This window comes from Podarcis muralis, chromosome 3 (assembly GCF_964188315.1).
Source record: "Podarcis muralis chromosome 3, rPodMur119.hap1.1, whole genome shotgun sequence".
Lineage (NCBI taxonomy): Eukaryota > Metazoa > Chordata > Lepidosauria > Squamata > Lacertidae > Podarcis > Podarcis muralis.
Window position 1 is genome coordinate 98,200,551 of NC_135657.1, and position 15,030 is coordinate 98,215,580.

Genomic DNA, 15,030 nt, shown 5'->3' on the forward strand with positions numbered 1-15,030 from the left:
TTTCTGCTACTTTTGTAAGCATGTGGATACTTTCAATTTGAAGGAATATTCAAACATAGAACCTTCCACAGTGCAGAAAAAGGCACATTACAAAACTGAATAGCTTGGGTTCAAGTGAGCGGCAGGTGACAGATGATTACAAAGGAAGAAAGGCATTTAAAGAAAGAAAATGAGGAAGACTAAAAAAAATGGCAAGATATACGGAAGCAGCAGTACAGGTAGGTATTATCAATATCCCAAGGAAGTCATGTTTGCAAGGCAGAATTATACACAACCACTCCACTCCAGACCCCTGCCAGTGCAGATACAGAATTCTTTGGGGGTAGTTCATTCATTGCAATGGAAGTGAAAAGGCTGCACATACAAAGGAATGTGCTAATAGATGTGGAATTTTCCCAATTGATCAAGGCAGCCTGTGGGGGCAGCGAAATTTGTATTTAGAAAAGGGGTTATTTTGGTTAAAGGGAGAAAACCTAATGAAAATAAAGACTGTGATTTTGATGTCTTTGTTTTGTTTCGTTTTTGCAGGACAAGAGGTTGGATTTAGTTGTGGAAGAACCTGTTGCAGAACTCAAATCAGTCACAAACTTCACCGCCGGTTTTTACACTAAGTAGCAGTTGTCATAACACTGAAATGTCTGCAAAGACATGATGAATGCTTGCAATCAATGGATCTATAAATACTAGGGGTGTACATGGGACTCAAGATTTGCCTTGCATCATTATCTGAACATTTAAAAAAAAATCTTATCTGTATCTGAGATGTTCCCCAAAAAACATTTTGTGGGGAGATGTCCCTAAAAAGCTCATCAGGTTCGCTCCCCCCAAAATGAAAAAAAGGAGATTTTCATTTTGGGAAATATGGCAACACTACTTTTGGAGTAGATTAACTGCAGACAAATGAGTCCAGGCATAAGTAGAATGGATTCACTTTTCTCTATAATTTTCTATGTGTGAAAGGGGTGGGGGGGTTGTCTCTTGCTGTTTCTGATTTCAAACCAATTAAGAGCTGGCTGAGTGGTATTTATTCTTGTTTGTACATTTTAAAAACCTTTCCAGAGTTTGTTTGTATCCTCTGAGATAGACTTTATGCTTCCAATATAAGTTTTACGGGTCTCCAAGAGGCTTTACAATATGAGGCTGTCCAGAACATTGCCAGTGAAGTTCTGAACAGCTCTGGGGTTTTTATGACTTCGAGGGTTTAAAAAATAAAAAATAAAATCCTGTACTGCTGGGTTTTAACAACAACAAAAACCCAGTCCAGAGCTCTTTGGTGCTCTACTGACAACATGTGGGACAACCTCACTTCTTGCAAAGCCAACTTCCCTAGAGAAACAGAGATATACAAAAACCTGGAGTTATTCTGAATAGAAAAATGATTAAAAACAGAACATGCTTAATTTTGATTTTAATTCAATTTTCTCTTTCTTTCTTTCTTTCTTTCTTTCTTTCTTTCTTTCTTTCTTTCGTGTTGTTCAAGTGTATGCCCCGTCTTAAATAAGTAATAATAAAAAAACAGAACAATACAAGACTTTTGGGAGGCCCTGATCTGACTTGAGGGTGAGGGGATATTGGCACTTCCATCTGCCTCGTTTTTTGGCCTCCACACATAGCTGATATCCACTACTAATCAGTACCCCACAGCTGGATTTTATTTCCATCATATTTATGGTGTTAAATTAACCGAATGCACTTGGATGCCCTCCTTAGTTGTTTCTCTAGCTGTCAGCAGATGGTGATATTGCTTTATTTAACTATGTATAAAATAATGCTTTGATAAAAGGAACAAAGAATAATGGAATCACAGAACTGTAAAGTTGGAAGGGACCCCGATGGTCATCTAGCCCAATGCCCTGCAACATCGATCCTGATTCTGCAACTGGTTCTTTTAAGCATAATAAGTGGGGTAGACAGGAGTGATTTTAGCTTCATTGCGCCATGTGGGGTGAAATGAGAGGGGGGGGGTGTTACTTGACCAGGCCAGACTTACCATTAGACAAAGTGAAAAAGATGCTGCACTCAGGCAGCGGGTGCTGAGGTGAGGCAGCAGTGGCATTCCTCTTAAGCTTCCTACCTATTCCCTTCTACTGGAGATCAGAGACTTGCATGCTACACAGCCTATCATGCGCTCTTTGAAGCAGCCATCCATCCCCAGGCACAGTGGAGGATGTTATTCCATTGCCAGTGTTGAAAGAAGATTCAACTGCCAATCTAGTCAGCCTCTGCTCATGGAATTAACTGGTGGCATCTTGCCCTTTGCCATGGACAGCAAAATTTCTTGGACTGGCTCTGAGCCTAAGATACACTGAAACGCTGGGAACATGGAGATCTATATACCGTATTTTTTGCACCATAACACTCACTTTTTTCCTCCTAAAAAGTAAGGGGAAATGTCTGTGTGTGTTATGGAGGGAATGCCTACGGGTGGCATGCCTACGGATTTTCCTCCTCTAAAAACTATGTGCGTGTTATGGTCGGGTGCGTGTTATAGAGCGAAAAATACGGTACTTGCCCAGACTTAAGAGATCTACATCATAGGCTTATTGGTTTTATGCTGCCTCGTGATGCTTTCATGATGCTGTTTGTGCTGCTACACTTGTGTGATTTGTTTTCATTTATATTTTTGTATTGATTGTTTTTAACTGTATTTTACTGTTTTACACCATCCTGGAAAAATAGTTGATTACATGCCATAAATAAATAAATAAATAAATAAATAAATAAATACATGTAAGCAAGCTGATGTTTTTCTTTAGATTTGGCTGGGGTTTGGGAAGAGGAGTGATCAATCAACAATCAATTCATTTCTACTATTATGAAGTAGTTCATATTCCACTGTGGGCAAAATATGGACTTGCCTGAATACCTGATCCCTCAGTCACTATGATTTTCCACACACAATTCAAGCTGTTACCATAAGGTTCGGGATAGCCTGGAGACAATATAGTACCCCTCCGTTCAGTGAAATTTCGACTGCATGGCACTGAAAATTGAATTAGAGATAACGACAAAGGTAAAGTCATGCTCAGGGAACAGCAAAGTAACACTAACAATAGAAATAAGACCTCGTTTCAACCAAAGTAAGACACACTTTCACATTCAAAGGAAGTATCTATAAATATATGTATGCATAGAAATATGAACATTCAATTAAATTTTCTCTAATAGTGACCATGGCTGCCAAACCATGGAAATGATATTTTAAATTCAGGTGACTTTATGACAGAATTTCTTCCTTTTTCTTATTCCAGTCCAATTTCCCCACAAAATTCATGGTAAGACTGGAGTAGGAAAAAGCGCCACAGAGGAAGGGGAAGGTTGTAGAGAATGGGGCAGGAAAACAGCCACAGAGTCTTCAGAGTAAGAGAGGTAGACAGACAAAAAGAAAGAGAGAAAAATAAAACAAAACCCTTCTTTGAAGCTGGCAGAGAAATAGGGTGTGTGCCACAGAAGAGAGGTAGGTTTGAAGCTACCCTGCAGCTACCTGCCCCAGATCAGCCAAGACAGGACGGACTGTGGTTGTTTGCCAGGCCTGCCCATGCAACATTAATATATTAATTTTAATTATATTTATATTGGATATGAAGCAGAGAGAGGATGAATGCTTCTTAACATCCAGATTAAAGAGAATTTCAATAAAAATAAAGATGGAACTCTGTGATGTTGGAATTAGTTATGTCCAAGGTGGAAAACAGAACTTTCTTCTGCCCCATGACAATATACTAGAAGCTGAATGTACTCAGGTAAAATTATATTAGCTATTATGATTCAAATCACTATGATCTTATTTTATTCTCTCTAAAGTCACACTGTCCCTGTCAGTATTATTAATAATTGTAATGCACAAGTCTTGAGAGTAAAAAAAAAAAGGGGGGGGGGGACTTAATACATGCAAAAGAATTCAAAACAGTAAACACAATTCCATTAGCGAGTTTCCCTGACAAAACACAGTGTTAAGTGCATTGTTTGGATGAATTTATTTTGGATCTTGTTATTCTAAAATATGACATTGTAACAGCAGACTTCTAATTGTATCAGTTATAAATCTGCTATAAAGGATGTTTCATGGGGGGGGAAATCAATTAATTAACAGAAGGGTGATTTCTAGACATTGACATTATGCTCCATATTATACTTATGATTTTAGAGGCAGTCACACTGATAATAAATATTCAGCAAAACATGCATCAACCTTGTTAATCTAATAGGTTATTATGTGAAACACTATACTGCCTACCAACCAGCTGGTACTCAATTACTTTTGAAATGACAAATTGCTCTTTTAAATTGGACACGACCAGTATTAATCAATGGAGAGAGAATTTAAGTGTTAAATACTACTTGATGAAACAAGTAGTGTTCTTGAATTCTGATTTAGAAACGGATGACCTAAATATAATAATGCCTTACCCACACAGCTTGGCACTGTGTCGTTCCACTGAGCTAAAGCATTGGGCACAGACTGGCAGCGGATGGCTTTGGAGCCTTGCAGAAGATAGCCAGGACTACATTCAAAGCGAACCACGGAACCGGCTGAGAATTCAGAGCCAATCCTCCTACCGTATCTCGGCTCTGGAACGGAGCTGCATTGTGTATCACTGGTTCGTGGAACAGCTGCACGGACAGGAGGAAAGAAGTGTAGTCTGAGAAACATCACCTAGAAACTGCAGAGAATTTAGTTTGCACTAACAGAGGCTTCCTTAAAGAAACTGAAAGATGATTTGTTGGCTAAAAGCATCATTATACCGATCAGGTTGAATTCCTTGAGTCACTTTTGTTCCACAACAGTCACATCAAAATTCAGTCAAGCCACTCTTTAATTTTGACAACTAAACTTTAAATAGATGAGTACGACAGACCAAGTCCACAAGAAAAACACCTTTTGGGTGGAATGTAGTGTGACTGATTTGATTTAGACTACTTTGGCGAAGAAATATTCTTCATTTCAGCTAAAAGCAGCTGGGGGGGGGGGGGAAATAAACCGCTGAATAAGCAAATCGGTATTGAACTTCAGCTTTTATATGGCTGCATTCTATGTACAATACCATTTGCTGCTAAGTGACAAAGTATGGGTTTTTGGACTCCACACACTTCACAACTGGGCTCAGTCTACACGACTGCATTGATGGCATGCTTAAGCTTCCACCACAGGCCCTGGCAATATGGATGACCTTTATTGCCTAGAGTGGCTACATCTCAGCTCCTCACTATTCAGCAGCAAAATATAATATACAGAGTAATAGGCCTTCTCCCATTCAGTTGCTTTTTAGCAGTAGAAGCCCTGTAGAAGTCCCACACAAGTCCAAACTGGATGTACTGACGCACAACGTAAATTAATAATGCAGAGTCTTCTTCAGTAAAAGAATAAAAGCTTCACTGAGTTAAAATTAAACTTGTTTGCAAATAACAGCATAATGAACAGAAGATTAAACTAGCTTCAGAGCATACAGAGTTTCCATTGAGAACAGGCTTCACAGATCACAGGCTCCACCTCACACAGACACACTACAGATACTGAGTCACAGACACTGAGTGAGACACCTAGTCTGCCTGCAAGCAGATACACAATGAGTCATCCTCAAGATAAGTCACAGTGACTCAGCATGCTAAATGATTCCGCAGCTTTTCAGCATTTCACAACATTTCTAGACTCCTTTACTGCTTCCTTTACTGCTTCTGCTCTCAAATACCTTTGTCACATGACATGTATCCCTTATTTTTCTTAATATCTGTCCATCACCATAGCAAATGGAGGCGATACTAAAGCTCATTCTCTTGGTCAAGTGTTGCCTATGCCCATTACGGCATAGGATAGCATGTGGAATATCTAGGAAGTGCTAGCAATGCCACAAAGCTCCAACCCTTGTGTTTCCATGTATATTTTAAAGAAGAAGCAATGATTATCATACTGCTTCTTAAAGAAGCACTGTAAAACATGTGACCCTCCAAATGGTGTTAGATTTCAAACCCCATGAACCCTAGCCATCATACAATGAAGAGAATTGTAGTCCAGCAACTACTGATCACAGATTTGCCTGATTTAAATGGGGAACCCATTGGGACACCTACAAAACTTCTTTGAATGATGACAGATACTTTTTTAAAAATACAAATACTAATACAAAGCAGTTTTCATTGTTTTATTGCTTGTTGTTTGCTGTCCTGGGCTCCTTTGGGGGGGGGCAGAATATAAATTTAATAAATACAGTGGTACCTTGGTTTGCAACCACTTTGGATTAAAACCGTTTTAGATTACAACCACGTCAAACCCGGAAGTGTGTGTCCCTTTTTTTATTATTATTACAACACATTTATTTTTGGATTAAAACACATTTTGGGGGGGGGGGGGAGGCCCCATTGGCGAAAGCATGCCTTGGGTTGCAACCTGCTTTGGTTTACAACCAGACGGATCTGGAACGGATTATGGTTGTAAACCAAGGTATCACTGTACAACAAATGAACAAGCAAACAAACTGCATTTGTGCAAAGGCCCTGAAATGGTAGAATGTGGGTTCATTCTTGCTAGAGTAAACCATATTAGGAAACGCCTAAACATTAGGAAGAACTTCCTGACAGTAAGAGCTGTTAGACAGTGGAGTGTGGTGGAGTCTCCGTCTTTGGAGGTCTTTAAGCAGAGGCTTGACAACCATATGTCAGGAGTGCTCTGATGGTGTTTCCTGCTTGGCAGGGGGTTGGACTCGATGGCCCTTGTGGTCTCTTCCAACTCTATGATTCTATGATTCTATGATATAGGCTTTTCAAGGGCTAATGTCTTGGGCCAGCACTGGATGTTTCAGAGAGCTATAGGAAATAAGCCAGCATGGCATAATTATGGAAATGAGAGCAAATGACTCCCTTTAAAACCCAATTGTACTGAAAATGTGAGGGTAGTTAACATTATAAAATGTCAACACTGTTTTTTGAGGATTTTTTTTGTAGAGGTTCCGCTCATTCATGTAACAGCTAATCATCCTGCTTTTTGTGAAGTATGAAATATAAAGAAATGTGAGTCATCACAAAAAGGAAGGCAGTTTATTGGAGACAAAAAGAAATACGTAGAGAAAGTGGCATTAGTTTGTGGGGAGGGGGGGGGGGAGGAAGGGCCATTATATCAAAATCCAAAGCTTGAAATCTAATATTTCACTAGCTGTGAACAGAATATACAATCAGGCTAGCTATGGGCACCTCTCCCTCCTAATCCTCAGTCTAATTCTAAACCATAATGTTGACAAGTTAGTCTTCTTAGATGGTATCAGAGAGAAATTGCATTTTCTGTAGTAATTATTATTCATCTTTTAGTGCTATGAAACAAAGTAGAAATCAGTCTAGTGGAAAAGCAAACATGTAATAGGGTCAATCTGGAATACTGGGTGATAAATAAAATGATTGACTTTGCAGGCCAGATTAGAGTGTTCATTCAGGAATGGGGATGCTGCTCTCAGAGGTATCTTAACATTAGCAGGCAGGCAGTCCTGGGAAATCTGTTCCTATATTTCACAAGAAGATTGAAAATCCCCAAATTGTGGTAGCATATTTATTAAATCTAATTAAATGCCACAAGCCGCATGGCCCTGGCTAAAGCTTTAGCAGCTAGGGATCCTAATGCATTCATCTTCCAAAAATGGAAACTTGACTAGCTGCAAGGTTCTCCAGAGATAAATAAAGCAGGCTTACTTACTTGATTCATTCCGAGATGCTGAGAATAGCATTTCCTATTCTCAAATGCCACTAGACAGAGTAATCCTATATCCTAATGCCAGTGATGAATAAACATAAACACTACCCCTCCCTCCCCAAACTAGCAAACAATACAACACTGCTGAACAATTTGTTACATGATAATGAAATGCTACCCACCCCCAATCTTTGAATCTGGAACTATATTTTTATAAGTAGCAGAAGACAAAAAAACACATAGGGCCACATGCAATGATTTCCCCTCCTACAGTGACCCCTTTCAATAGCACAGCTCTAATGGGGTGCCTTCATTTATACAGAAAAACATTGGATGCTGTCTGATGTATTTGAAATTATGATTGCTGCAATCCCATACACCTTATTTGGGGGCAGGTCTTCTAGGATGGAATTCAGTTACTCCTTCTGAATTTGTGATCCAGTGATTGACTTCACTAATGGAAGAGGAAGGAAGGAGATTTTGGCCAATCCCTCCCAGTTCCTGTAGCCTCCAATGCTCATGAAAATTGGCTTCGAGAGTTCAAGCTAAGAGGAATCACACAACGGCAGCAGAGGTGATATTAACAGTGGAAACTCCACCCCACACCCATTTGTTTGACAGGTAGAAGGTGGGGATCGTCACCAGAATGTAACAATGAGGGTGGCAGCTAGCAGGTGGCGAAGTTAGCCTTGCAGGGCTGGACAGAGGGACGTCTATGTCCACCACCACCACTGCCCAAAGAGGTTTTGGGTTGCTCTGTAAATCACTGGCATATGAATGCTGAACATGAGGAGTTCAGCACATGGGTTAAGACACCAGGTTGCATGGTACTGCATACCCTATAGGTGCCTAATCTAATCTCTGAACACAATCATGACGACAAATAACACACCTTGTGAATGAAAAGAAAATAGCTAAGATTGCAAAACACGCCATGAATCAATTACAAAGGCACTTCCCTTTCAATTCTGGAATTACACACTGTAATTCCAAATCAATTACACACTGCATTTCCCATGACTATTTGAGACAAATATATATATATATATATATATTTGGTGCTACTGAGACCATACATATGTCATGACCCCATGTGGAGGTGCTGTAGAGGGGCTGAGGAGGAATGGAAAGAATTCAGAGACACGTAGCTTGGGAACCCAGTAGAGGGATCCTGAGCAAGATGGGGAAAATGGAATGAAGACTCCAAATAGTGTCTGATGCTGCGAAGGGGTACAGATGGCCTGGAGGATGGATATCTGGATACTAGGGAGACGTGAAGCAGGTTGTCAAAAGAATGCCCCGTCCCTACAACACTGGACACGCATAACCTCCTGCTTCCAGAGTCTGATCCTGCCAGTGAGGAGCCTTCCCTTCTGGAGAGTAAGTGATGCTGAGACAACCTTGACTGCATCTCCATGGACACACAGACACCAGCACAGACAAACCTCCCAGGGCCAGCCCACTTGAAGCAATCCCCCTTTGCTTGCCTAGTCTCAGGCAAGCTATTATCACACCAATAGCTGTACCCGCCCTGCTCTTCTAAAGAAGGTGTGGCTGGGTGTTACTTGTTTGACTGGACTTAGCCATGCATTCTGCCTCCTATGTACCTGCTGAACCTTGTAACCTGTATTTTACCTTGTGTACCAATCAGATTTAAGCATGAAAGCCTTGGGCAGCACTAGAGCTGGGAGTTTGAGTTCTTCCTCTGGCAGTGAGGGCCAAGGCAACGGAGTCCACAAAATACAAAAAGGTAAAAAAGAAAAAAAGACCAATACCTTGATAGACAAAATGGAAGCCCCTGGCAGATGCTCCACTCTTGGCACTAAACCTCAAGAGAATCTGATTGGATGTGGCTAAGGGCAAAGTCTCTCCTACAAATTAAAATGAACAGAGAGAAATCATGAACAAAATAACTAGAGAACAGAAGCCTATGTTCTATACACACTGGCATGAAACATTTACATTTGAGATGGGTTGTTTTTATGTACTGTTTTATTGGTAGACGTAATACAATAAAATAACTCGCTTTTGCTGAAACTAAGTACCGTTTTTCATAAATAAACTGCAGCATGTTCAAAAACACCTTTTTAAAATTACATTTCTAAACAGCTTGAAGAAAACATCCACCTGCTTATTTGCACTGCTTCCTTCTTACTTACAATGACTTACTTGGGGCTTAGCCCTGAGTTTTGCAACAAAATGTTGGTGATGTGGAATGTTCCTATTCACTGTTCCAGTGAGTTGCATATGCCTTCCTCCTCAATATTCTACTCCCTCTCCTGCTTAGGTATCTGTCCCCCTCCCACTGCCTCCAACAGGCAGCATTCCATACCTATTGAGTATACTTAGGAAAGGTTGTTTTCCCCCTAAGTATGTTTTATACTGGAAAACCTTGGGGTTCCTCCATGCATGTTCATATATCTCTCATATGCGAATGTCTCTGTTCTTGGAATGTAAGTTCTGGCATTCACTTCTGAACTTCAGAAAAAGAGAGAACGAATACACACATCTAGGTAGCTACCTACTGGATTCCTGACTGAGTGGAATGAGATATGTAACTAATCCAAGAAGCATTGTCCTCACTCCTAACTTATTTTATTTGCTCTGATTACATCATAGTGAAATTCAATCTAAATGGTTATCATGTCACTGACTTCGCAGCATAATCTCACATTGATCTACTAAAGAAAAAGAATAACTATAGACAGGAACGGCGGCAATGGCTAGGGGAAACAATGACTCTGAACACGAATAAAAAATGAGAATATTTTCACAAAGTGTTTTTTAGGAAATATTTTTTTACCTGAGTGAGATCCAGAAAGCGAACTCAGAAGTCTAGCCTGTGGATATTCTCCATCAAATAATTCCACTACATCGTTTAGAGCTGTTTGAAAATAGGCAAATTGTCCAAACACAACTGGAAAAAATATAATAAAAGAAATGAAGTGCATATTAAATGTAAAACATGACAAATTAGCTAAAGTTTCTTGAGTTCTTTGGAGATAAAAGGAAGATTGTTTGCTGTGCTTCATCTATATTGTTGTTTTTTTCTAAAGCAACTTGTTGTTTGTACATTACTGATTCTCATTGTGAGTGCCAATAATTCAACAATCTTCCATGCACTGACATTTGGAAAGTATTGTCAGTGCGGGAATATTCTAAAAATCTTTTGGTGCACCGACATATCCTGACATAATGATTACATTGTGGAAAGCCTGGTTGTTGGGATAATGAAAATCTCCATAAAACTAGAATAAAATCTATGAATATGAAAATATAAATGCAAAGAAGATAAATTTTGTGTGGCATCCACTTATTCAGTTGGAAGCCAGCAGACTAATTCTGGGAAGGTACAAAAAGAGTTGCAGGAATTTGCCTGAAGACCAGCTCTGGTATCGGACTTGCCTGCACTGTGCCTGGAGTTGTGGTTTGACTTTAATTTGAAAGAAAGGGTGAGGTGGCAGAGGGCTTCATTTTAATATGCCCAAGGCTGGGGAGAGGTAATGACATGGAGTATATGTAAAAGAGACTCCCAAGGCAAGGGTCAGACCTTCATTCCAGCCAGTGGATCCAAGCATACAAGGTCTCTGCAGATCTGATTGCTGCAATGACAACGCTTCTCCTGTCAGAAAAAATACATGTCTGGGGAGTACAGCATAGGCATTGCTGCCTTCTAGGCAACAAGACCAAATGCCTGGGTTGTGCTTTCTGGGAAAGGCAAGTTGCCATTCAAGATTTTCACCATCTCTGAATGAGGGGATGGGGGGGAGAAGTATAGCTGGTATGTCAAATGTATTACTTTCCTTCTGTTCACAGTAGGTGCACACCTATAGGAATGTTTCCAAAATCTATTACACCTGGAATCTGGGCAGTGAAGCCAATCTGGCACTCCTGTGCTGTATTTGCACCACACCACCTGCCCACTTTCTTTTCTTGGTAAACAGCCGTGATTTGCCAGTAAGGTACCATCCCAGAACAGCCCATGCTAGGTCCTTTTCTTGCATACTCCAAACTGAGTTGGTTCAAAGAGGGCATTCACACCAGAACCTTGACAGAACAGAATGGATCCCTTCTGTTTTCCCAACAAAACAATGTAGAGAGGAATAGTTTCGGCTCATTACTATACACCAAGCAGATGCAAAAGACCCACATGCCCAAAGACTGGTGTTTATGTAGACTTTATGATAGTAAAGGTAAAGGTAAAGGTAAAGGGACCCCTGACCATTAGGTCCAGTCGCAGACGACTCTGGGGTTGCGGTGCTCCTCTCACTTTATTGGCCGAGGGAGCCAGCGTACAACTTCCGGGTCATGTGGCCAGCATGACTAAGCCACTTCTGGCGAACCAGAGCAGCGCACGGAAATGCCGTTTACCTTCCCGCCAGAGTGGTACCTATTTATCTACTTGCACTTTGACATGCTTTCAAACTGCTAGGTTGGCAGGAACAGGGACCAAGCAACGGGAGCTCACCCTGTTGCTGGGATTCGAACCGCCGACCTTCTGATCGGCAAGTCCTAGGCTCTGTGGTTTGACCCACAGCGCCACCCGCGTTGTTATGTTAATCAAAAGACCAAGTAGCCTTCGTGTACGTCCAACAGCAAAAGCCATGGGCAAAATTGAACTCATTCTACCCTGTGTCATGGTTTTTTATTTGCTTTAAACTAGGTTTCAAAATACAGTGGTACCTTGGAAGTTGAACAAAATCCATTCCAGAAGTCCGTTTGACTTCCAAAATGTTCAAAAATCAAATCAGGGCTTCCGATTGCCTGCAGAAGCCCCGTCGGATGTTACTATAAATGTTTATACCGTTTCTTTGTAACATAATGATAAAAATATTCATTTCCTTTTAGAAATAATAAATACTAAATCTTCATTTAGTAGAAATATTACTTCTAACGGTTATCTCCTTATTAACTATTAAAATATTAGTCCAGCCATAGGTTTTCTCAGCAAATTTACTGAGATTTAAAAATATTATGTATGGGGAAATGTCAGAGAATTCATCAGCAGCACTATGACGCAAAGAAATTACATGTCTATTTGACCACAAGGTGAGTGGGGGAAAGCACTTTGTAACTCATACTTTAATGTCGTAAATATGTCTCCTGTATAAAACTCAAATAGGCTTTTATTGTAATTGCCATCTCAGGACACTAATAATTCTGAATGCTCAGTGATTTCTTATTTAAATGCTCCAATGCGCCAGTCTTTTATCCATCTCTCGTTTATACCCTCTAGAGCTGGCAGGAAAGAAAAACACAGTAACCAAGTGTAGTGTTATCTGATGGGAACTATAATGTTGTAGACACATTATCTCATACTTTATTCCGGGTCTAAAGTCACCAAAAATCCACCCTCAGTCAAAGAGTAATGCAATGCTTCCCATGATGCAGAGTGGAGTTAGCTGAGTGAGACAATGAATCACTGAAATGTGTTATCTGATCGAATTTAGTTAATTCCCTCATTGACAAAACTGCATTTACCTACTGTGAAATTGTATCTCCTCGGTATCAAGGGAAAAGAGAATTCAGTTTTGGTTTTGGTTTTTTTAAAAATAAGCTTATTTTTAAATTGCAACGAAATCTATTACTTTTTTTGTTAGTTTGGCCATCCACCCCCTTCCACACACCCCCCCCAATACATATCTCTAAAGGGGGAATTTTATTTATGTCAAGCACATACACACACACACCAGTTAAAATAAACATTTCTCATGGATATAGAGCTTGTAGGAACAATTTATTAGCTCAATCCAGTGGTGTCAAACTCAAATGAGTTGGATGGGAAATTCCCACCCAGCGTAGACATCTGAGGCAAAGCCAATAATTTTCCACGGAAAAATGTTAGTTCTACTTGAACTCAACACCAAGCCATCAATTCCACCATAAATTGGGGAAGCTGAAATACAGTTCTTACAGCTGTGGCAATATGTCTATCCTTAAGCATTTGTAGCTTGAACACAACAGCAAAGAGTGAATTAGTGGATTTCTAGCACAGAAAACAGAACGATGTGTATGAAGAATGGTAGGTTAGCTGTGGGTCACACTGGAACCCTCTAAAGTGACCTGATGAGGCCCACAAATCTTATGTTTGACACCACATGACGCAGAAGTCAAACTAGCTGAGTCCAAAAAAATCTGTCTAGATTAATGTCCCATCCAAACTTCTATTTGTCCCTCGATTTCAAGTAATGGGTCTGAGCGGGGTTTTTTTTGGGGGGGTGCTTTGCTGCTTTCCCTGTGAAAACCCATTGTTTACTACTGGTTTGGAAGAAACATTGGTCTGCTGAAAACCTGATTTCTTTATTTTATTTTTAACAGTATTGTTTTACTGTTTTGGTGTTTGCCACCCTGGGCTGCTTTGGGAAGAAGGGTGGTTTAGAAATATAACAAATAACAGCAACAGCAGCAGCAACAACAACAACAAGATCTTTAAAAAATCCAATTAACTAATGTATCCTTTCATTCTATAGCATGCTATGTTTAAAAGGGGTAAAGGGACCCCTGACCATTTGGTCCAGTCGTGGCTGACTCTGGGGTTGTGGCACTCATCTCGCTTTATTGGCCGAGGGAGCCGGCATACAGCTTCCGGGTCATGTGGCCAGCATGACTAAGCTGCTTATGGCGAACCAGAGCAGCACATGGAAACGCCGTTTACCTTCCCGCCGGAGTGGTACCTATTTATCTACTTGCACTTTGACGTGCTTTCGAACTGCTAGGTTGGCAGGAGCAGGGACCGATCAACGGGAGCTCACCCCATCGCGGGGATTCGAACCGCCAACCTTCTGATCGGCAACTCCTAGGCTCTGTGGTTTAACCCACAGCGCCACCCGCGTCCCAGTTTATTTTAGAAATAGATGCCTTCAATCCCAATCTGGGCCAAATGTATGTCATAGGTTTCTATGGTGTTTCCACAAGTTGTAATCCCAGTCGCAACACCAAGACCACTCCGGGTGCCATGTCTATAGCAAGTGTGTGCTGAATAAAGTCAATCGGACAACCACCTGGGAAAAAATTGGCCACAACTTTATTGATTCCAGACATAGGTGGATTTCGGCCCAGACATTGGGTGCATATCTGCCTCAGCCTCCTGCTGGAGAGTTGAGACATTTCAGGGTTGTGCCGGGGATTATTGCCTCTACAAGATGCCTATCTAGTGTGAAGGCCACCCTCAGGCTACTGCTGGAACCTCTATGGCCATAGGCTCCACCCTTGGGCTTCTGGACAGAGATTTCCAACAAGAGCATTTTAACGCGGTGCCCTGAATATGCTGCAGACCACGCAGAGGGGTCTTGGCGTGGTTGGCGGACCAGAGTGGGAACTTCTGACTCATAATCCACCAGCGAGGCTTCACCCAC

At 40.8% G+C, this 15,030-nt stretch overlaps 1 protein-coding gene across 3 annotated transcripts in view; it reads right to left on the bottom strand.

The window, feature by feature from the left end:
- The window catches only part of CSMD1 (CUB and Sushi multiple domains 1), a 939,172-nt gene that overhangs the window by 121,747 nt on the left and 802,395 nt on the right, over positions 1–15,030 (bottom strand). For all 3 annotated transcript variants that reach the window (XM_077926388.1, XM_028722385.2, XM_077926389.1), the window contains 4 exons: positions 10,479–10,592; positions 9,451–9,546; positions 4,411–4,614; positions 2,859–2,983 (listed from right to left, as the gene is read on the bottom strand). In XM_077926388.1, the coding sequence (XP_077782514.1) occupies positions 2,859–2,983; positions 4,411–4,614; positions 9,451–9,546; positions 10,479–10,592 (539 nt within the window). The remainder of the gene's footprint in view (positions 1–2,858; positions 2,984–4,410; positions 4,615–9,450; positions 9,547–10,478; positions 10,593–15,030) is intronic.